This window comes from Podospora pseudoanserina, chromosome 3 (genome assembly GCF_035222485.1).
Source record: "Podospora pseudoanserina strain CBS 124.78 chromosome 3, whole genome shotgun sequence".
Classification (NCBI taxonomy): domain Eukaryota; kingdom Fungi; phylum Ascomycota; class Sordariomycetes; order Sordariales; family Podosporaceae; genus Podospora; species Podospora pseudoanserina.
In genome coordinates this window covers 2,025,972-2,046,558 of record NC_085922.1, presented here as the reverse complement: position 1 = coordinate 2,046,558, position 20,587 = coordinate 2,025,972, and the positions used below count along the sequence as shown (strand labels likewise).

The window sequence follows — 20,587 nt, the reverse complement described above, 5'->3', positions numbered from 1 at the left end:
TCCCACCGCCGACCACCTACAACATCTCGGAGCTCCCGTGCAAAAAACACCGGACTCATCAAGCAACCAGACACTGGACCAATCTCCCACGACCAGCTGGTTGCTGAAGTGAAAAGAATCTACGCTGGCCTGGTCAGGGTGGAGAGCAAATGCATAGAGGTTGATAACGGTCACAACTCGCAAAATGATCGGCAGCCGGCAAGCTTGGAGCATATGTTGATATTTATTTACCTTGCGTATTGAATGATGGCGCTTCTCTACGAGGCTGTGCCGGCTTTTGAGGATACCTTGGGTAGAGTGTCTCGGCGACCTTGGGCGTTATAGAATGGCTATCGAAGAGGACGATATTTGGGACAGAGAGCACTGGACTGCTGTAAGCCGTCATTGGTGTTCCAAGGCCTCTAAAAAGGCTCCAACGACTGGGCGGTTATATTACCATTTGGCTATTCTAGCCCGCCCCTATACCCTTGAGTAACTTTGTTATTACATGAAGTCCCTTTGCGTCCCAATTTCCTTCGGCCCTGCTCGCGAGAGTATATCGACTCTGTTCGACCCGATTATGGCTTTAAAGCCCTATTTATTTTATTCCAAACTCTTAGTCGCCGAGTTTGAATTCGTTAGTGTTTATACTCTCTTTTTCAGTGGTAAGTAGATGGATAATTTGCCTTTAGCTATGGATGACTTCCTCCAGTCCCTAAACGGCTATATTACTCGATCCGGTCTTAAGTGGCTCGAGCCTAGATATTATATGGGTATTGCAAACTACCGCAGCTTAGTAGGCTATAGTAGTGAAGTAAGCCCGATTGCGAAAGCTATGAAGCAGCCCTGCTGGGACGACGATGAAGCCTGAAATTAGCTAATGTAGGGAAGCAAAATCGACTCTCCCGCCCCTGAAGAATTCGTTAACACCCTTAAGCTCTTTTGTAAAACTTACGATGTTGTTCTACGCCCGGATAATGACCGTAGCGTTTTTATTTTATTTCTTTACGTTACTCTCGTTTTTGTTTATCACCTTACGTTCTATCCAGAAGCTATTCGTTATGTGGCATAATAATTCCCCTAGAAACGCACTGTGTCGATGATGAATGCATTGTTTGGCTTTTATAAAAACTATAGTCGCATTGAAGAAAGCGCTCTGCCTAGAACTCAGTTTCAGAGGCCATTGCCCGAAGACTACGCCATGCGAGGACTTACATGGGCGGACAGAGTGTCCCCTAATACTTTCTTCTCAAACGAGAAGATCGACGATGACGAGGAGTACGTTGAGTTTCCTTTCACGGCTGAGGAGCGCAAGGCGCGCGTATTGTGGCTGGGACACAAGATTGCCAGTTCGAGCAAATGGCTACGGTATAACTCGTCGATTCATGAGTTCAGCGTTGATGACGACGAGGGTGACGAGGGTGACGAGGGGGGGCAGGGAGGAGCGGTGGAAAAGGAGCGGTGGAGGGGAAAAGGGAGTTGGGAGGAAGGATAAAGGCGAGGCAGCCAATTTCTACTCTATAAACGCAACAGGGCCGGCAGTCACGCATTCGATACATTATAGAATGGAATTCCTAATTATCAGCCCGCCAACTGCTGGCCTTTCCTCCTCTTTGCCCCACTAAATGAAGTGTCTGGAATGGCCGCTTGCTGCTCGGTGGTACTCGACTGGCTGAAATCCTGGGAAAGCCCGGTCGCCTCAGAAAGTGTTGGGACATCAAAGTCCAAATTTGATGGCAACTGATCGATGGCAGAGCAGATGTTCTCGAAATGTTTAGGCACCCATATGTCGTAGAGGTTCCTTGTAAACTGATATGCCGTCCATTTGTCCTTTCCGTCAAGCTCGATAAAGCTAAAATCACGTATGAGATGCCGGTAGTAGCTGATGTCTTCCCCAGTTACTACTGGGTAGTGGCCGTAGAAATACGGAAAAGGTTCCTATCTCTATAAAAGTCTTAAATGTACAGGAATGCTGTTCCAACTGGAGCAAATGAGGGAGGAATCGGGGATAAACACATATTCCTTCCTACCATTGTTCCTGCCCAGATAAAGACAAGTAAACTAAATATCAACAGTATGGTTAGGATAACTATCATCTACTCTATCTTACGCATTATTTCCTATGCATACGTCGTTTTTTGGATACCCCTTGAGGCTTCGCTCCTTCGGACTGTGGAGTGCCTGCGCTAATGCGTCTGTGTCTTGTCTGAGTTGGATTTTTAGATGAACCTGTAGAGATCTGTTCAATATCTTCAGTCTTGCCCTGTAACCGTTGGCTGCGACGCGGTAATTCCGCCCCAAGCAACGAGCCTTGTCGCTTCGTCTTGCGATATTTGGACACCTTTGACGGGCTGACGGGCCTAAGAGATTTCTCCGTCACTGTAGCCTGCTCGGCCCCAGAGCATTTGTTTCCCTTACCCCGTCTTAGGCCCTGCGTTATTAAGGAGTGGACGGCCTGTTTTCCGTTACGACGCGCTGGATGTGGTGTGGAGAGAGATTGCTGTACCTACGAGACAGTCAAAGAGATCTGGACTAAGAGGGGCATTTGGGACACGACATGGGGTATGCTACCTGGAATATCCTGGAAGCACGAGCGGCCTCTAGAGGAGGGGGTTCTTGACGATGGTTCCGCCCACGTGGACCCCCTTGAGGATGACAGTCGTGGTGAGGATAGAAATACGTCCCTTTTCGAGCACCAGCCTTCGGCCCCCGGACTGGCGAACGGCAAGGCCCTTGTGTTGATATCGGGAGGGACCGACGTAGCAACTTCCCCAACTTCCAACTCATGTAAGACTCGCTCGCGCTCCTTTGATATTTGGTACATAAACTGATGAAATGGGCGTGTTACATCGCGTTCGCGCTCCCCTATAGCCCCGTCGTTCAACGGCCCATCGTATCCTTTCGTCACTCGTTTGTCGCCCCGGTGTTTGTTCAGCCTTCCTCTGCGAGAAGAGGTCAGGTTTTGGCCTGTTCTTCGGCTCAGGCTTCGGGTTCAATTGAAAGATCTAATGGTTCTTCATGCTTCCACCGTCCCTGAGCCATATCATTCCACTTGTCGTTCCAAATTCCCTGCTTAACCCACCTCTTTCTGACAGCTTCTTTCGTAAGTTTGTAATGGCTTGTACTAACCGGCACGTGAAGTTTTTGATGTTCAACAGCTTCGATAATCCGCTTCTCCTCTTCAAAAACCTGGTTGCTTAGTTGCTTGTCAGGAAGCGAAGCAGTCCTTCCGATCTACAACTGCAGTTGCCGTTTATCGCGACGTTGTTGTTCCTCGTTAGGAGCATCAGGGCTCTCGGATCGGGTGGAGTTATGCGACTGGAGCGCGTTTGATGGCGGAGAAGCCATGAAGCGTTTCCTTGTACGATCGAGTTGCTCGGGATCATCGACAAGTGCTGCCAGAGCGGCTTTCACTACAGACACGCTATTAGCTCGGATGCAACCGGCCATGATGTCTGTCGGTTGTCTCAGCGAGAGTAAAATGTCGAGATTCCGAAGCTAGCAACAAGCCATCATGGAGAAGTCCTCGAGAAAAAAAGACTTAGCCGGGGGGGGGGCACCATCTTGTGGGGCACACCCATAAATAGGCACAGAACCCATTGGTTTTGGCGCACTTGCGGGTGCGACACAGTGCGGTGGTGTATGGTTGGCTCTCTAACTTTCCCCCAAAAATCGAGACCTCAATCACCAGCGACCTGAAGCAGTCCAAAGTCATGACTTTATTAACCTGCCGTGGGCCCCCAAACCCCTTTTCCCAACGATACTTCACTGCCCGACTAATTTCCTAAGATATGTCTCGCCCACGTCCTGAACCATATCCTCACGCGTTGTTTTCTCTCAAGCCTGTCAACGAGCGGGCGAAAAAAGTAGTTGTACATCCCTGTAACAACCACCTCGTCTCGACACTGAACGACGGCACACTTTGCTCTCGATATCGGCCACACCGGATCCCAGTTATGCGGCACACTTGCGATCCTAGGCCGGGGGGAGAAGACTGATATCTTTGTAGAAGGTTCCAGCATCTCGAAGTCCCAATGCTCTTTTGAGATCGACTCTGAAACGAACGTGATTATACTATGCGACAGATCACATGCTCAAATGACACAGGTTTTCGGCGAGAATACTATCCCATTCTAGCACGCACGCCTTCGAAAAGTCGTTATACAAGAAGGCCTCAATGATATAGTTAGGATGGGTAGCACCAAACAAGATCTCGTCCTGTTCGAGCTAAAATAGCATCAAGATCATGCACAGACAATGGAAAGGGTCAGACGTCGAGAGACACAAAATTATACGGAAACCCCCCGGCTCGCTCGGACCGTAGACATGTCAAAGACCGTCTTACCATCTCAGATAGAGACAAGACCCCATACACCCGGGCTGTAGAAACTAAGGATGCGGTATAAAAAAAATAACGGAGCTCGGTGCTAGACAATTTCGGAACTATTCACAAGGCCATCGATATGGACTCGGGCAAGTTCATAGCTGTCAAAATATTGCGACAACCATCGGAAAAGAACCAGCGGAGGCACTTAAAACGAGAAGTTGGGATTCTTTCCGAAATCAGCCACGTATGTAGCCATTCCACGGTCCATCATACACTTGACAAATGTAATGCCAGCCACATATCGTCGATCACATCACGTCACAAGGCTGGGAAGAATCCCAGTTTGCAATCGTGCTATTCACGCCGTCACAATGCTGTGGACGCTGGATGTCAATGGATTCCGTCAAAAGTCACAACAGTTCAGGTCCCTCAAGGATCTTCATTACGCAGTCTCGGCGGCGGCGGCAGGCTCACCTGTAGACACTATTCAAGAAATGGCGAGGGTCGACCCGGACGGACGTGCTTCTGCAGCGCAGATGCTTGTCAAGTGCTTCGACGGAGCAGGACTCACAACTCCACGAAATGAAGTCCCGGCTATCTGCCCAGTAAGACTGGCCAATGCCTCGACTGAAGCCCGTCCTACTAACGAGGCTCGACACATTCAGAAGCCTCGCGCTTCTGCTCGAGGCCAACCAAAAAATAGAACCGCACGGAATCTGGCGGCCGCCAGACCAGCTCGTAAGCAAGCACCTTACCAAAAAGACTACCTCATTAAAAGCCGTTTTAATGGTATTCGGATCTTGGGATGGAACCAACCATCATCTGTTTTAGGTATTTTCTATTTAACATTTTGGGGCACTTGAATATAGTACTTGGAGCTTTAGTGACCCATCATCCACCTCGTGCAGATAAGTTTTAGGCACATGGTGACAACGCCGTTGGTGGAAGGTTTATTGCAGTGTACCTATGGCGTGCACGCCTTGGGAGGTTCACTTAAGGATATAGGTCACTGTCGTTTCCGTTTGCATAAATTATTATAGACGTGTACAATATGAGAGTTGGGGACCTGTTGGCGCAACCACATCACATCAACTCCTTGGTGTGTTTATATCATTTGATCCAGAATGGTAGAAAACGGGCCTATCCTGTCCGCTAAAGAGGCACTTGGCGGCACAAGTTCTACCACATTCCGGTGTCAACAATATACCCTTTCCGCAGTCTCTATCCACGCAGGTTAGCTACATGATCGCCAGATCAGTACTCAGGTGGGTAACCACTGGGGAATCCCTGGTGTTGTATGTTTTCTGGCATTTTTTGGGTCCACTTGACTCCATTCGACGGCTCCATTTTTGTCTGTCCCAGATCGCATCTCCCGAACTGCTTGGCCTCCTATTGCACGGAATGTCTTTGTCCGCAGGTAACACAGCCAGCTCAGATTCGGGTATCACGTCCCCATATTATTTTCATGGGAAACTGTTAGCTCTCATGTATAGGGCAGGAATCATCTCAACCTCAAAGCTGTGCCTTGTTTCAAAGTGAGTCAGATATGAGCATGTTTCAAGTTCTGGGCAAAGGTGTGGATAGAGGGGGAATTGCGTTTGGCGAGATAATCCAAGGCCTTTTGATATTTGGGGTCTTGATAGCGGGGTACTCAGCAAAGGCAATGCGATACCTCGAACAAGCTTTGGAGCTCAAGACCTCAAGCTTGCACCACAGAGGAACATTAATAATCCTCACCAACTAAAGCAGCCAGCAAAGATTCCCATCGCGTGCAATCACAAAAGGCGCAATCGCAATCTGGTCTCTCTCTCAGGTCTCTCGAGCCTTTTTCCCCGCTGGCGTCATCTTGATTTATCATTCTGCCCCGCCTTTCCCCTCCCCCTTCCTCCCGTCCTCCACCATCGCATCTCGTCTCACGCAACCAAGTACCATCCGTAGCTTTGTAACCACTACCGCCGCAACCACAAACCTCCCTCCCATCTCATGTGCAAGTGCGTACGTAGACTAGCTGCGCGCCGTTCAACCCGTTAAATTTCCCGCCATTTCCGTGCCTGAGACACACACAAGCGGTTATATATAGCAACAGCACCACCACCACCACCACCGCCAAATTCACGTTGTCTTCAACCTTAAATAACATAACCAAGTGCCCACCCACCACCCTCCACCACTCCCCCGTTTTATCTCTTTCTCCAAACCTTCTCGCAACCAAAAAAAACGTACCGCGCTACTCCTACCCCTAAAACGCCAATTACCTCACCAACACCCCTAATTCCTCGCATCGTTGAACGAACCGAAAAACAAAACAAAAAAATGGCCGACGTTGCTACCGCCGCCACTCCCGATGTCCCCACCGGACAGGAGCACAAGTACCACTTTAACATTGTCATGAGCTGCGGCGGCTGCTCCGGTGCTGTGGACAGGGTTTTGAAGAAGCTCGAGGGTAAAATGCGCCCCCCTTTCCCTCTCCACTCCCAACGTTCTCCCCTTTTGCGCCGCCGTCAAACCCGGGCCACGGCCAACACCGCAACAAGAAAACAGTTTTGCTGACAAGAGAACAAAAAACAAAAACCACAGGCGTCAAATCCTACACCGTCTCCCTCGAAACCCAAACAGCCACCGTCATTGCAGAGGACTCCCTCCCCTACGAAAAAGTCCTCAAGACCATCGCCAAGACGGGCAAAAAAGTCACAAAGGGCGAGGCCGACGGCGAGGAGAGGAGCGTCGAGGTTCCCAAGGATGAGTAGAGCTCTTCGTTGGGGAAGCTTTGAACACTCCTCTGGTCCAAGGGAAACGAAGTTGAGGTTATGAAAGAAAGGAGAAGGAACACACGACTAAAGAAGGGAGGAGGGAGGGGGAGGGGTTGTGGGATGGAGAACCGATCGTGTTCCCAACGAGAAAGGAAGCTGAACATCGACTAGGTTGAAGAGGAGAGGTGGTGGTGGATAAAGGACAGATAAAGCATCGCAGGCAAAACTCATGGCTTTTTCAGCAACAACAACAACAACAACAACAACAACAACAACAACAACAACAACAACAACAACAATAACAACAACAACAACAGCATGGAGCACGACTTTTGGAGGAGGATGTTTGTTATTTAAGCAGGCGCGCACGGTGGCATCCAAGGGACGAATCTCTCTCTCTCGCTTTTTTTAACTTGTTACTTTTCTATTCCAATTCCGTTTTCCGTTTTTGGTTTACTTCACAAGTTTTCCTTGTGAAACCTTTTCTCTCTCTCCGTGAGAAATATCCAATATTCACATGCTTGTCAGCAAAACTAATGTAAGCACCTTGTTGGTTGGGTTGGTGGTGTCGTCCACTATGTTCCGTTGTCACTCGGCCGGCCGGCTGCCGGACCAACACACCCACCTAAGTACCCTACCGGATGGGTAAGCTACACACTAGAGCTGCAACCAAGGGAGCCAACAGTCAAGGCTAGAGGCTTTTCCAGAGCCAGGGTAGGATCCTTCGTGGTTGGCGTGGCTTGTCCAAGTGGTTTTCTAGTGCAGCCATGAGCGTGGGAGTGAGTGGTAGGATGGGATGAGATGGTGGTGGTGGACCGGCGAGCGAGAGTCCTGGTTAACGCCCAACCGGCCTGCCTCGGTCTGGGTTGCTGGGCTTTAGTCAGGATAAAAGCGCCGTTTTTTCTTCACAGTTTGCCTGGGTGGTTCTGGCCGTTAGTCAGGACCATTTGCCCTTTGATCTGGTTGTTGTCAGTGGAGAAAAAAAGCGTGAATACCGTTTAATACCGCCGGCTATTCATCAACATATTGATCGACCACGTTGACTGTTTTACCCCAAATGGTCAGTCCAACCGATACGTAACCCACTCGCCTTTTCAACCGGGTAGCGGATGGGTATATGCATAAGCTCGTCTGTCAAGTTGTGCCAGATCCTGCACTTATCTTGTGGTCTCCGGAGGTAGTGTATGTATTGGTATACAAATCCGGCTTGTTCAATGCAAGGTGCTAAACGTTCGATATATTGCTACACGGTTTTCCCGCCCTCAAGTGCCGAAGGAACCGAAAGCCACGCCCACCGATGGAAAGTGGTCTTCAATCTGTGTGGAAGATTCTGTACATGCTGCCCTGGGACTGGCTTCATCTATTTCCTCGCTTATAATGAGCCGCCACCGCCCGTTGTCGCCGAGGGCCGGTCCTCGTGTAGTGTGAGCTGTAGCTTGGCATATATGATTGCATATGAGAGGCGTTTAGGTTTGCCCTCGAAGTGGAAAAAGATAACGACATGGCTCGTGTGTGGTGTGTGTGAGAAGGGTAAGGGGTGTTTTGCCCTTGCGTTAGCCTTGCTGTTTCAGTTGGGGGTGCGTGGGGTGTGGCTTCTAGAGTTCTGACCAGCTCGAGTCGCGATGTCTTTCCACTGTCTCTGGTAGGTCCAGGAACGAGCTGTCTAGGCTTGGGTCCGGCGAGGGAGCAACCGCAGTTGGGGTGCTCGTGGCCTCGGTATCCGTAGGCGGTCGAAAACGGGGCAGCTTGGGATCACTGGCGAGAGCCCTAGTGGGAGGTTGACGCCACCAACGTCGTTATCCCAACTAAGGTAGGTGCCCTAGACCCATTAGGAAGTCGTTACTGCGACTACCCCGGAATAAAGATCTGAAATAAATCCGAGGACGGGCGGAGGTTTCCGAAAGGGCGCTCAGTGTGTGAAATTTCCAGATGGTGATCTTCCCACCGTACCACGTATAGGTGTCCTATCGCCGGTGTTTCACGAGATTGGTGTTATCCATCAGATGGATGTGCCACACTTGGGACTTCTAGAAGCGAACGCCGTGTTGATATGCCAGGTCCGTATGTCTGGTGGTTGGGACGGTCTGCGCCGTCCAACAAGATCAAAGGCCAGCCGAAGCGATCACAGCTCATCTCGACTCTGTTCTGCCTCGGATTTCATCATACAGAGGAAAACGAAAAGCCCGTCGGAACCAACATTCGTGGCGTCAAGATTGCGGAGCCAAAAGAGAAAGGCCGGCGTGTCAAGAGGGGATATCCGGGCTGGGCGGACCTGAGTTTGAGGTAGTCCTCGGCCCGTGGCTTCATCTGTCGAGACGAGAAGTAAACGACAGCACCGAAGCCTGAGTACTGGCTGGGCCGATGTTGAATATCAAGTGATGGCAGGCTGGAGAGGGAGGTGGTATCCAGAAGGGAAGGCGAGAGGCGTTATGGTTGCAGGATCGACAACCATGCTTTGGAGAGTCTGGAAATTATGTCGGCTTGGCCTCGTACCAACGTTAAGTTCCTCGCACGGAGAATAATGTGCCTGCCAAATGTCATAACCTTATCTTCAACCACGGGCCAACACCCGGGTTCCGCCTCCTGTTGGATTGATCTTTGACCACTTCGTGATTCCTTGCTTGGTGCCGCGTGCTCGCATTGCCTCTTTTTTGCGCACGTCTTCCTCTGGGGAGGGTGGCCTGCATCCATCGGCGACATTTTCGTGTCCGAGGGTGTGTTGACGATATGGTGGTGGTCATGGGGGTTCGGCTCCGAAAAGATCATGGATAAAAAAAAAAAAAAGGTACAAGTCGATGTCATCCATGTCGTTACCTTGGATGTTGGGTGGATGAAAGGATGGCCCTGGGCTGTCCTTGTGATGCTTCCTTTAGCTTCCCACTCCCCTGTAAGTTGTGCATTAGGGTGGCCTAAGCTACGGGGCCCTAGCCCCTAATGTCGGTTGCACCCGGTCTCTGTGGGGGACTCACCCCCCATGTCTTTGTCTTTCAACCTGGCCATTTTCCATGCAACCACATACACATCGACTCTCGGGAGAGCTGAGGCGGACAGGACAGGACAGGGCAGTCTTGCAGGATGCATGCATACAAGGACGGTTTTGCTCTCGCCCTTTGCTCGCCATGTTCTCAATGTTGCGTCAACCATACCTATCTCCCCCCCCCTCCCCCAAAGCCCAAGTGCCGCATGTCGCGGCTGAGAGGCCAACAGAGGGCGGGTTGTGGCACATTGCGAGAAGTCAGTTGTTTCGGGAGACCGTGGATTCGTGACATACACAGCACAATACCGTACCGGCCGTGTGTTCCCTCTAATGCCTCCTGACTGACTAAAAGGGGGCTTGCGAAAGGGACGCCAGAAGAAGCAACCACAAAGTTTCTGATATCCCGCCAAACCGCCGCCCCAAGCTGAGCCCTTCGAGAGTCGACACCCAAGCCACCGCTCATTTTCTGCTCGTTCAATTTTCCAATGCCAGTCACTGACGACAGGTCATTCTCGAGAGGTCACCATGGAAGCACTGCTCGAAGGTGGAGGTCCTGTGTTGCCTAGAACACCGTCCGTAACCTCGTCGACCGTGCTAGATCCAACAGTCCAGCCAAAGAGCGTCAAGCGCCCTCGACCAGTCAAGTCTTGTGTCGAATGCCGGTAAGGGATGAGCTTCTGCCGGGGAGGAGAAGCCTGGAACTAATCTTTTGGCCAGCAAGCGCAAGTTGAAGTGTGATCGAGTAGCACCATGTTCTCAGTGTCAGAAGTCCCGAAGGCCTTGTCGATATACTGACCAGGAGAATGGTGGTGGCTCAGACGGGTCTGATGGAGAATCGGCTGAAAGACCGGTCAAACGCCCTCAACACCTTACCAGCATCAATGATGGAGATTATCCTCGACCATTCTCGCAATCCAACGGCATGGAGCACTATCATAAACCTCAGGTCGGCCTGGACGAGATGGCAGCACGGCTGGAGCGCCTCGAGAGGATCATCACAGAAAAGTCTTCACCAACATTTCCCTACCGACAGTCAATGGCCATTCGGAGCCGTCCATTCAACCCAGGTTTCCGGTTCCCAAGTCCCCAAGGTCTGGACAGCACGCAGGTTCTGCTGAATATTGTAAGACATGTGCTCGATGAAACGGTCAAACTGAGACACTGACGTCCATCGGAGTTCGACGAGGCCGATGATCTTCTGAGAACCACGGCGAGAACAGATCACCTGCGGGGACCCTTTGCCCGCCTACAGAACGCATGCCGAGTGCTGAAAAAGGAACACCACAAGGCTCTCGAGCCCATCACCGTCTATGTCGATTCCATGATGCCAATTCAGAAACGCATGAACGATGTTTTACCACCACGATCCGTCTGCGACAGGCTCGTCAATCAGTATTTTGTCATTTCTGAAGGCTTGTATCGGATGGTCCACGTCTCGTCTTTCCACCAAGAATATGCCCAGTACTGGGACAAACGAGGCTGTAGCGAAAGCTTTCTTCCTCGGTTGCTCTGCATGATCAGCATCGCGGCTCGCTTTGGGACAGATTCTCGAGGTTTAGGGCAGGATAGATTCACCAGCGTCAACATCCCCACTGCCTGCATATTGGTCAGGCACTGGCTAGATGATCTTCGAAGAAAACAAATCACCGACTTGACCACTCTCCAGACCGAGCTCCTCCTTCTCCACGCCGAACGAACCATCTGCCCCCACCAACGCTCCTCCTGGACGCAATTAGGCTACATAATTCGCATGGCCATGACGATGGACCTCCACCGAGACCCTTCTGAGCTTCCCCCGTCAAGTCCTTTCATCGGCGAGATGCGCCGACGACTGTGGTACACTCTGGTTGAAATGGACCTCCACATTTCGTTGATGTGCGCCCTTCCGTTTGCCATCCGGGCGGGTGAATACAGCTGCAAACCACCCTCCAATCTCGACGATGGTTCTCTCTCCCCTACGACGCCTAGTTTGCCGCCGTCACTCCCACTCGACCACTCTACGAGTAACCGTCTTCAAGCCTACACCTCCCGAACTCTCCCAGCTAGAATCGAAGCCGCAGCCTTGATATCCCATCTTCCAACCCTCGACTCTTACCAACCTATCCTGTCCGCTGGCCAGAACCTCGAAAACCTCCTCTCCGACATTGCCGCCCTCTTCCCAAGACACGCCTCTCTCAACCCAGAAAACAGCCACAAAGAATGGCGACACCGAGCCTTGTTGGATATGCACGTCCGCCGACCACTACTAGCATTATACCGCCCCTTCGCTCTAGGGCTCCTCTCCGACCCGAGCAGTTGCCCGCCAAACATTGAGCTCTCGTACCTCAAATCAGCAATGGCAATCTTGACCTATGCCGATGAGATCGACCCCAGGAGTCCAGGCTACGAAGAAGTGGTGGCGATGTACCTGTTTGTCATGAAAAAGGACATTGTGGAGGCTGGGTTGGGTGTGTGTGCTTACATCAAGCGAGCACAGCAGCACCAACAGCAACAGAGGAATAATTCACAGATATCGCAGAATTCGGACGGTGAGCCCTGGCATCACCCGCAGGTGGCGTACCCTCGGCAGTATCAGCATCGGCATTCCCAGAGTAACAGCCACAATCCTTACGACGAAGACCTGCTCAGTGTTGTTGGCACGGGGGCGAGAGGGCCGAGCTACCCCTGGTCAGCGGTAACAATGGCACAAACAGTCGAGCGAACCCTCGACCGGCTTGTGACCCTGATCCCAGACGCCAGCAGCGACGTCAACGAGATTGTGGCGTTGGGGGTGGTGCTTAGCTCTGTTTGGCCGGGGACGATGGATGAAAAGATGCAGAAGATGCAGAGAATGGTTGGGAGAGTGCAAGATATTGTGGGGGGTGCTCTGGCCAAGATGGGGATCTCGGCGAGTGCTGTCCAGCACCAACCAGCTCCTCCTCCGGGTTATGCAAAACTGGCGGCGGGAGTGGGGGGTCCGCCTGTGACGAATGGTTATGTGAATGATGGGGTAGGTCTCCCGAGAAATAGGTATCAAGGTTATGGCTGCTGATAGGGAGACTAGATGAATCACGACGACGGTGTCTTGAACTGGGAACACTTCCTCGAGAGATGGGATACTTTGGCGGGCTCGCCCTTGATACCCCCGCCTGGACCACAGTTACAAGCGCAACATCAACAGCAGCATAGAGAGTACACGGCGGCGTCGGGATTGAGGAACTAATACTTGACATATACATAGGTATGGGAAAATGTCATCAGGATGGGGAATATGTTGGGCTGAGTACAGGGATTGGTAAAGCGGCAGGTCCGGCAGGCGTTGGATTTAAGGGGGTAATGGCATTGCCAACCCCAAAGTGAGTTTTAATGGGAAAAGGTCACCAAAACAGGGAAACCGGCGTTGTCCAAGACAGATTAAGCGGGCTAGAAGGATATATCAACAAATCCAGTATATACCCCCTAACCAAAGTGAGCGGTTATATAAGGAATATCAGTTTCTATTCCCTCCATCAATAGAATCACACTTGCTTGCTGTCTAAAAAAAAAATGCTAACATGACCCAACCGGCCGCTCTTCCGACACTTGCCACTCAAAAACACAGGCCGTCACTTCTTCAGGTACTTCTTCAGCCCCCTAAGTCTCTCCTTCGCATCCTCCAAAACATTATCAGGCTTACAAACCGCAAACCTCAAATAATCCTCCACAATCCCCGCATTCTCATCCGTGTAAAACTCACTCGGCGGAATAGCCGCCACCCCCAACTCCTGAATCAAAAACCACGCCAGCTTAAAATCCCTCGGCCTCTCCTCAACATGCTTCGGAAACTTGTACCCCTCAGGAAGTTGCACCTTGTTAAAATTCGCCATGACAAAATACCCCCCCTCGGGCTTGCTATACGGAATCCCCAACTCATCAAACACCGCAGTAAACCTCTCCATCTTGGCCGTCATGTCAGCAATACACTGCTCCCAAAAGCCGTGCCCATCCGCCTCCTCAAACCCGATAGCGCAGGCTTCTTGAAGCGGGGAGACGGAAGAGTAGCAGATTCTCGTGTGAGCGGCAGAGACGTATTGGATCAGCTCGGGAGGACCGATCAACCAGCCCACCCGCCAGCCAGTGGCATAAAAGTTCTTGCCTGCCGACCCAACAGTAAGGGTAATCTTCTCAACCTCAGGAGAAAGAGTCGCGATGCGGGTAAAGTCGGTGTAGTAAAGCCTATCGTAGACTTCATCCGACAAGATGATGATTTGGTTCTTGAGACACAGCTCGGCGATTTTTTCGAGCTCGGACCGGGAAAAGACTTTGCCTACCGGGTTGTGGGGTGTGTTGAGCACAATCATTTTCGTCCTGGGCGTGATGGCTTTTTCGAGCTCGTCAAAGTCGACTGTCCACTCCCCCGCCGAGAGGGTTTTGACGGCGCCTTCTTTTGGTGGGTGCATGGGCACGTAGACAATTTTTCCGCCGGGCATTTCAATGTTGGAGATGTACTGGTCGAAGAAGGGTTCAAAGACGATGACTTCGTCGCCGGGCTCGATGAAGGCCATGAAGGCGGAGAGCATGCCCTCGTTGGCGCCGGTGGTGACGGTGATTTCTGTGTTGGGGTCTAGTTGACGGCCCCAGAAGGGGGAGTATGCGTCGGCGAGGGCTTTGAGGAGGCGTGGTCTGCCCTTTGTGGGGGAGTACTGGTTGCATTCTACGCGGTCCAGGGCGGATTTGGCAGCTGAGAGAATGAAGTCTGGGGGGTTGTAGCCGAAGAAGCCTTGGCCCATGTTGACGATGGGCTGGATGGGGGAGGCGGAGGCTGCTTCGTTGATGATGGACCTTTTGTCTCGAGTCAATGATATGTAGGTATACTGAAAGAGAAATGTGAGATCTCACCAAACATCCTGCCTCCTACCAGCGACACGGGCCGCGGGCTTCAGTTTCTCACTCATGATGGAGAGGGTACTCTGGAAGGCTCGTCTGGTGGGAACTTTGTGAAGGGATGTGAATAACTGTCGCCGGAAAAGAGGCGAGAGGAGCGACGACCTCATTGATGAAAGACACCAAAAATCACAGTGAGAGATAATTCGGCTTCAAAAGAGGCAGGACTCATTACTCATTCAAACAGCTGCCGCAATCGGTGGTGTGGGCCGCTGTAAACCGACTTAAGGGGGGGGTCCCTGGATTGCGCAATCGCCGTCATCCCGGAGCCGATGTGGGTCCGGGGAGTATTGTGTCATTGTTGGGGTTTATGCGATTATCGGGGTATGTGCGGTTTATGTGAATATCTAAACATTTACCCCTGAGATGGTGATGGTGACGGCAGCAAGTTGACTTTGCTAAGTTACAGAATGAACAACATGGATTCCAATTGTGAGTATATTCAAATCAGAGGCACATAAAAGTCGGCTTTCCATGTGTGGTGTCGAATGCAATCTGCTCCTTGGTCGTGATCATTCGGCTGTGACTTTGACTGGACCCCTCTACGATCTCAAAAGACTGTTGATATGAAGTACGCTATCACAACCTCGACCACTCTGAAGTATACCAGCAAGAAATCCATCAATCCGGATTCTATACGGGATGGCTCTTATGCAGTCGCTGTCTTCTAAAGCCCCTTGGTCCTCAACCCAGGCAGACAACCAGGCACATAGTCTTCAACGACGGCACTCGGACCATGCCCCGGACGCTCCTGCCGTCTTCTCTTTGCAGCCTAAACACCGGCCCAAGGTATTTTTCTGATCTTGTAGTTCCTCTGCCTGCCAGGAGTTTTCTCTGATTCTTCCTTCTCACAGCAAATATCGCGGGTTTGTTCTTCTGTCGTGGCGGCTCGCCCAGCTTCTCTTAGTGTCGTTTCTACCCCTTGACAAAGCTCACAGCTGTGTATCCTGTCTGTCTTCGAAAAAGGCTGTATCATCTTACTATCCAAACTTCATTTTGTGCGACTTTATCGACTAGCCATGGCCTCTGCCTCGAACAGACCAGCCAGCATGCGGATCCCGATGGCAGGTGGCCGCGCCCTGCCGGGGAGCTCGATGCGAGGACGCCGGAGGGCACTGAGCGCGAGTTGCGCCGAGAGCAGCCTGCCTCCCCTCTCTGCGTCGCACCTTGAGGCCCACGAATTTCACTACACGCTCGCCCCAGAGGATCAAGAGGTCGACCTTCATCTTGACGCTGATATTCTGCCTCCGCCTCCACCAAGACGTCTTCGATCAACTGAACCTCATCGATCTCTTATCCCGACTCCAGGTTGGTCAAACCGTTCTTTCCTCGATCCAGATCTTTTGGGATTGTCGCCACACCCCGTCACAGGCTTTGGCTTTCGACTCAACGAACCCAGAGCTCGAAACGCCACTATTTACCTCGCTGCTGAACCCGATTCCCCTTTAGCAGCAACAATGAACGCCCCCAGAGACGAGCACCTGGAGGCGCTGGCTAGCCTCAACCGGGCTGCCAGACTGGGCGCGCAGTCTGCGCAGTTGCAGCACTCGCGCTCGATAATTCTCGGGCCGGCAGAGGAGTTTTTCGACTCCGCCTCTGCCCAAGCCGGCCGCCTGTACGGCCAGGCTTTCTTAAACCAAGGTGAGGTGACCTACCTCCCAAGTCGTCGCCTCGAGGACTGGCTGGAAGGGATTTCGCTCTCCGAGAGCCCATTTGGGCCGCAGAGAGTCGCTCTGCCCGAAGTCAGCTCCTCCAATGGAGGCCAAGCTGGAAGCTTGGCGACCGTGATGGAGGATGACGAGGTTAAGATGGGGGAGTCGACCACGGAGAACCGGCAGACTGGAACTAAGCGACAGGGAGCTGTAAGTTTTCCAACTTTTTAATCTACTTCTTTGAAAATATCACTAATAAAGTCGCGACATTGGAGGATCTTGAGGCTGGCCCCAGCAAGCGAGTCAAGATCGCCGCGCCGTTCAGGCGCGCTCTTTCCCGCGTGAGCGGGGGAGCGGTGACTCGGTTGTCCGTGGACGACCACGGTTCGACCATGGGCCGCGCTGGAACGGCCATGTCACGCCACGTTGGTGAGAGCGGGAGAAGTACCCCGTTCAGCATGATGTCCCGGGTCTTTGTGCCTGCTCCGGTCATCACCACTCGCAACTTCAAGATTTGCGTTTTGGGACACCCGGGGACTGGCAAGACCACGTTCCTCAAGTAAGTTTGCTATTTGAGTTCCACCAACCTAGTCATATTCACTAACCAAGAATGCAGCCGTCTTGTGATGGGGAGATATATTCCCGGCGCCCCCTCTACGTCAACAGAGATCCGCACCATCAGCACCATGAGCACTGGCGATACCACCCGTCGGACCCTTGCCCAGGTCGAGTTGTGGGACTTTCCTGGCATGATTGCTGGCCGTCATGACACCCAACTTCGGTCAACCTTCTTCAATGCGGCCATCATCTGCTACGATCTCGAGGATTCCCGGAACCTGGATGGCCTCAGCACGGTCTAGAAGCCTATGCTGGCTGCCTCTCTTCACGGTGATGTGCCGTTGATTGTCATTGGCCTCAAGGTCGATCGTCGTCCTACGTTTCCCAACTTGGGTTTGAGGTTCCTTGTTCCCCCTGAGCCCGCCACTGATATCCAGGGTGAGACTGCCGCCGCCGCCATCAACGCGGCTGGCTTCGCCGAGTGCTCTGCCTTGACCAGCGAGAACTGTCAGGAAACTTGGCAATCCATCGTCGACTATTTGGTCGACATTCAGGAGAAGCATGAGAAGGCTATTGAGGAGGCCCGTGCTGGAAAAGGAAAGGAGAAGATGTTGGAGAAGGCCAAGAAGGTCTGGCGTGGATTTAAGAAGGAGATGGATGTGAAGTTGAAGAAGTGATTTTCTGCGGATGATTATCTGGTGGAGATATGCTTTGAAATGTTTGTTTGGTGGAATTTCTGGTGGAGGATACACAAAGAGGCATGAGCAATGAATGGGAGACTGCTTTGGGAGATTTGTTTTGGCTTCGGTTTGTTAATTTGGCTTCATATTTGCTTGGCTTATTCATGCACAATCTGGGAGGAAACACAAAGGGCGGGATAGTTGATGGAATACTGTTTATAATCTAATACACTACTTTATTATACATGTACAAAAATCCTTAACAACACATCGTGCACAAGGTGATAGAGACTGTAATGTGAAATCAAGGCCTCAAAAGACAACAGACACGCCTTCAATTATCATAAGAAGGCCTGTCAACTATCTTTGAAGGCCTTCAATCATAATCAAGAGACCTTGAAAGACAATAGCTACGCCTTCAAAGATAATTACCAGGCGTTGAAAGACAGTTAATAGGCGTCAAAAGGTAGCCGACATGTGTTAAACAATAGTCAACAGGTGTTCAAAGATAGCTAACAGGCCTGTTTATTCCATTTGAAGGCGTGCTCATTATGTCTGAAGGCATGTTCACTGTCTTTGAATGTACAGCCAGTCTTCAACAACCCATCGTAAAAAAATTCACAGTAGCTGAAACGTCACATCAGCCTTAGAAGATAATCAACAGGCTTTCAGAGATATTAAGGTGGAGGGAACATAAACAAGCATGAGTACCTAGTAATAGATGGGGGAATGCTTAGAAAAAGGGGGGTATTGCATTAGGCTTCAGTCTTCTCATACTTCTAACTTCATGCTGCTTTGACTTACAAATAGACGACTTTGCGGGATTGCTGTTTATATTATAGCACTGTACATTACTGTGATATTACATGTCTTAAAAGTCTTCAGCAGGACATCATGCATAGAGTGAAAGAGACTTCAATGTAAATAAGAGCCTCAAAAGACAATACCTATATTACCTCTTCGACTGCTGGGATGATGTCTAAAGCGTTCCTGATCGCTGTTGGAATTATCCAAAGAGCCTTTGTGAACGCTGCTGGGCTAAGGATCTTTCATTACTGGGATTATGTCTAGGACGCTCGTGAGAGTTGCTAGAATGATTTAGAGAGCTCTCTTGAATGCCGTTGGAGTTGATTGTTCTTTATAGTTGGGATAATTCTCGGGATTTTTATCATAGTCGAAGGCGTGTGTTAATTGCCTTCGAGACCCTCATTTCAGATTGCACGACCATGTTGGAAGACTTGTTGATTATGCTTGAAGTGTCTTGATTATATTTGGAGGCCTTTGAATCTACTCAGCAAGCCTTGAATCTACATTGATACGCCTTTGACGATAATGAGGATCGCTGTTAAGATAGTCGAGGCTGTCGTCAAAAGCCCCAACCCCGGATAATGCATGCCAAGCCTTCTCTTTGCGGGGAAATTTGGAGAAAGCCCCAAAGCCAAGACTCAACGGCCCCATCCATGTCTTTGGTTCACCCTGCATCGTCATCTTCCCAACTCCCAATTCCCAATTTCGAGAACACCATCCCACCACCACCCACCGCCATCATGAGCAGCAGCAGCAGCAGCAGAAAATCCCGTCCCAAACGCGACACAAGCGTCGGTTCCTCGTCATCCTCCTCCAGCAACGAACACCCAACCGCCCCATTACTCCATCCATCATCAGCTCCCACCCGGGCAAGATCCAAATCCCCATTACCAGCACCCCCCACCCAACAACCACTCCACATCACCATCCGCTTCAGCACCTCCCTCCCCGACCTCGAACTCGACATCCCCTCCCCCTCCACCACCACCGTCATCGCCCTCAAACACCTAATCCGTCAACACCTCACCCCCACCACCGGCGCAACCTCTAACCTCCGCTTCATCCACAACGGCCGCATCCTCCCCGACACCTCCCCCTTGTCAACAGTGTTCAAGTCCCTCCCCCCACCCCCGCCATCCCAATCCCTCCCCGACCCAAAGGGAAAAAGAAAAGATGCACCAGTACCAGAACGACGCGTCTTCATCAACTGCTCCATCGGCCATGTCCTCTCCCCCGAGGATTTAGAGACTGAGTCAAAAGCTGCCACCGCTCCCGCTGCAGCAGCGGCACCAACACCAGCTGTACCCGAGGATGGAGGCGGTAACAGGACAGGGAGGGAACCGAGGGGGTTTGATAGGTTGGCGGGGAGTCTGACGAGGGAGGAGATTGTCAACTTGAGGTTGACGTTTAGGGGGTGGCATGCGGCCAGGTATACCCCGGATGATATGCCTTCTGCGGAGAGGATGTTGGAACTGGAAGATGCGTGGCTTGATGATGGGGGGGGCTTCACAGGGCAGGATGCTGGGGAGGGGGGCGCAAGGCAAGAAGAGGAGGGGGAGGGGTGGGCAGGGAATGTGGATTTGCTGGTGAAGGGGATGGCGATTGGGTTTATTTTTCCGATGGGGGTGGTGGGGTGGTTGTTGAGGGAGGAGGGGTTGTGGTCGAAGAGGATGGGAGTGTTTGTGAGTTTGGGGGTGCTGTTGGGGGTGGTGGTGGGGTTTGTGAGGGAGTTTCCTGGTCACTAGGAAGGACAGTGGTGTGATGTGAGGGCAGAGGTGTTGTGGTGGTTGTGTTGTGATATGATACCCATGTGTGTTTCTTGGTTTGGTAGGTGGTTGTGATGGTTGAAACAGCGAAGCTCGAAGCTGAAAATGCTCGAGGTAATTACAACTATGCTGAGCTAGATGTGTGCTCTACTGCTAAAAGCTGTCCTTATGCCTGATACGGCCGCTACA

At 51.5% G+C, this 20,587-nt stretch overlaps 6 protein-coding genes across 6 annotated transcripts; 5 read left to right on the top strand and 1 right to left on the bottom strand.

The window, feature by feature from the left end:
* Nucleotides 1–1,081: 1,081 nt before the first annotated feature.
* On the top strand, nucleotides 1,082–1,474 carry QC764_0053380 (uncharacterized protein; the record flags this gene model as incomplete). Its single annotated transcript, XM_062940445.1, has 1 exon — nucleotides 1,082–1,474. One exon carries the CDS (start codon nucleotides 1,082–1,084, stop codon nucleotides 1,472–1,474), a length of 393 nt encoding a protein of 130 aa, XP_062801724.1.
* A 4,361-nt stretch (nucleotides 1,475–5,835) lies between these two features.
* On the top strand, nucleotides 5,836–7,242 carry ATX1 (Cytosolic copper metallochaperone). Its single transcript, XM_062945701.1, has 2 exons — nucleotides 5,836–6,749; nucleotides 6,884–7,242. The coding sequence occupies exons 1-2, from the start codon at nucleotides 6,620–6,622 to the stop codon at nucleotides 7,051–7,053; spliced, it is 300 nt and encodes a 99-aa protein (XP_062801723.1). The 5' UTR covers nucleotides 5,836–6,619; the 3' UTR covers nucleotides 7,054–7,242.
* Nucleotides 7,243–10,098: 2,856 nt separating this feature from the next.
* On the top strand, nucleotides 10,099–13,533 carry QC764_305910 (uncharacterized protein). Its single transcript, XM_062945700.1, has 4 exons — nucleotides 10,099–10,695; nucleotides 10,751–11,156; nucleotides 11,211–13,022; nucleotides 13,077–13,533. The coding sequence occupies exons 1-4, from the start codon at nucleotides 10,559–10,561 to the stop codon at nucleotides 13,233–13,235; spliced, it is 2,514 nt and encodes an 837-aa protein (XP_062801722.1). The 5' UTR covers nucleotides 10,099–10,558; the 3' UTR covers nucleotides 13,236–13,533.
* On the bottom strand, nucleotides 13,467–15,179 carry BNA3 (arylformamidase). Its single transcript, XM_062945699.1, has 2 exons — nucleotides 14,891–15,179; nucleotides 13,467–14,833 (listed from the first exon to the last, which is right to left on the bottom strand). The coding sequence occupies exons 1-2, from the start codon at nucleotides 15,043–15,045 to the stop codon at nucleotides 13,618–13,620; spliced, it is 1,371 nt and encodes a 456-aa protein (XP_062801721.1). The 5' UTR covers nucleotides 15,046–15,179; the 3' UTR covers nucleotides 13,467–13,617.
* Nucleotides 15,180–15,769: 590 nt separating this feature from the next.
* On the top strand, nucleotides 15,770–17,822 carry QC764_305895 (uncharacterized protein; the record flags this gene model as incomplete). The annotated part of the gene is made up of 4 exons (XM_062945698.1): nucleotides 15,770–16,797; nucleotides 16,863–17,146; nucleotides 17,204–17,441; nucleotides 17,508–17,822. Exons 1-4 carry the CDS (start codon nucleotides 15,955–15,957, stop codon nucleotides 17,820–17,822), a joined length of 1,680 nt encoding a protein of 559 aa, XP_062801720.1. The 5' UTR covers nucleotides 15,770–15,954.
* A 1,550-nt stretch (nucleotides 17,823–19,372) lies between these two features.
* Nucleotides 19,373–20,377, top strand: QC764_305890 (uncharacterized protein; the record flags this gene model as incomplete). The annotated part of the gene is made up of 1 exon (XM_062945697.1): nucleotides 19,373–20,377. The coding sequence occupies one exon, from the start codon at nucleotides 19,373–19,375 to the stop codon at nucleotides 20,375–20,377; it is 1,005 nt and encodes a 334-aa protein (XP_062801719.1).
* Nucleotides 20,378–20,587: the final 210 nt, after the last annotated feature.

Coding starts and splice junctions, on each gene's coding strand:
- ATX1 (XM_062945701.1), top strand. CDS start 6,620: ATGGCCGACGTTGCTACCGCCGCCACTCCCGATGTCCCCACCGGACAG. Junction 6,750..6,883: donor GGTTTTGAAGAAGCTCGAGG/GTAAAATGCGCC, acceptor CAAAAACCACAG/GCGTCAAATCCTACACCGTC.
- QC764_305910 (XM_062945700.1), top strand. CDS start 10,559: ATGGAAGCACTGCTCGAAGGTGGAGGTCCTGTGTTGCCTAGAACACCG. Junction 10,696..10,750: donor AAGTCTTGTGTCGAATGCCG/GTAAGGGATGAG, acceptor TCTTTTGGCCAG/CAAGCGCAAGTTGAAGTGTG. Junction 13,023..13,076: donor ATGGTTATGTGAATGATGGG/GTAGGTCTCCCG, acceptor TAGGGAGACTAG/ATGAATCACGACGACGGTGT.
- BNA3 (XM_062945699.1), bottom strand. CDS start 15,045: ATGAGGTCGTCGCTCCTCTCGCCTCTTTTCCGGCGACAGTTATTCACA. Junction 14,834..14,890: donor GGTAGGAGGCAGGATGTTTG/GTGAGATCTCAC, acceptor TCGAGACAAAAG/GTCCATCATCAACGAAGCAG.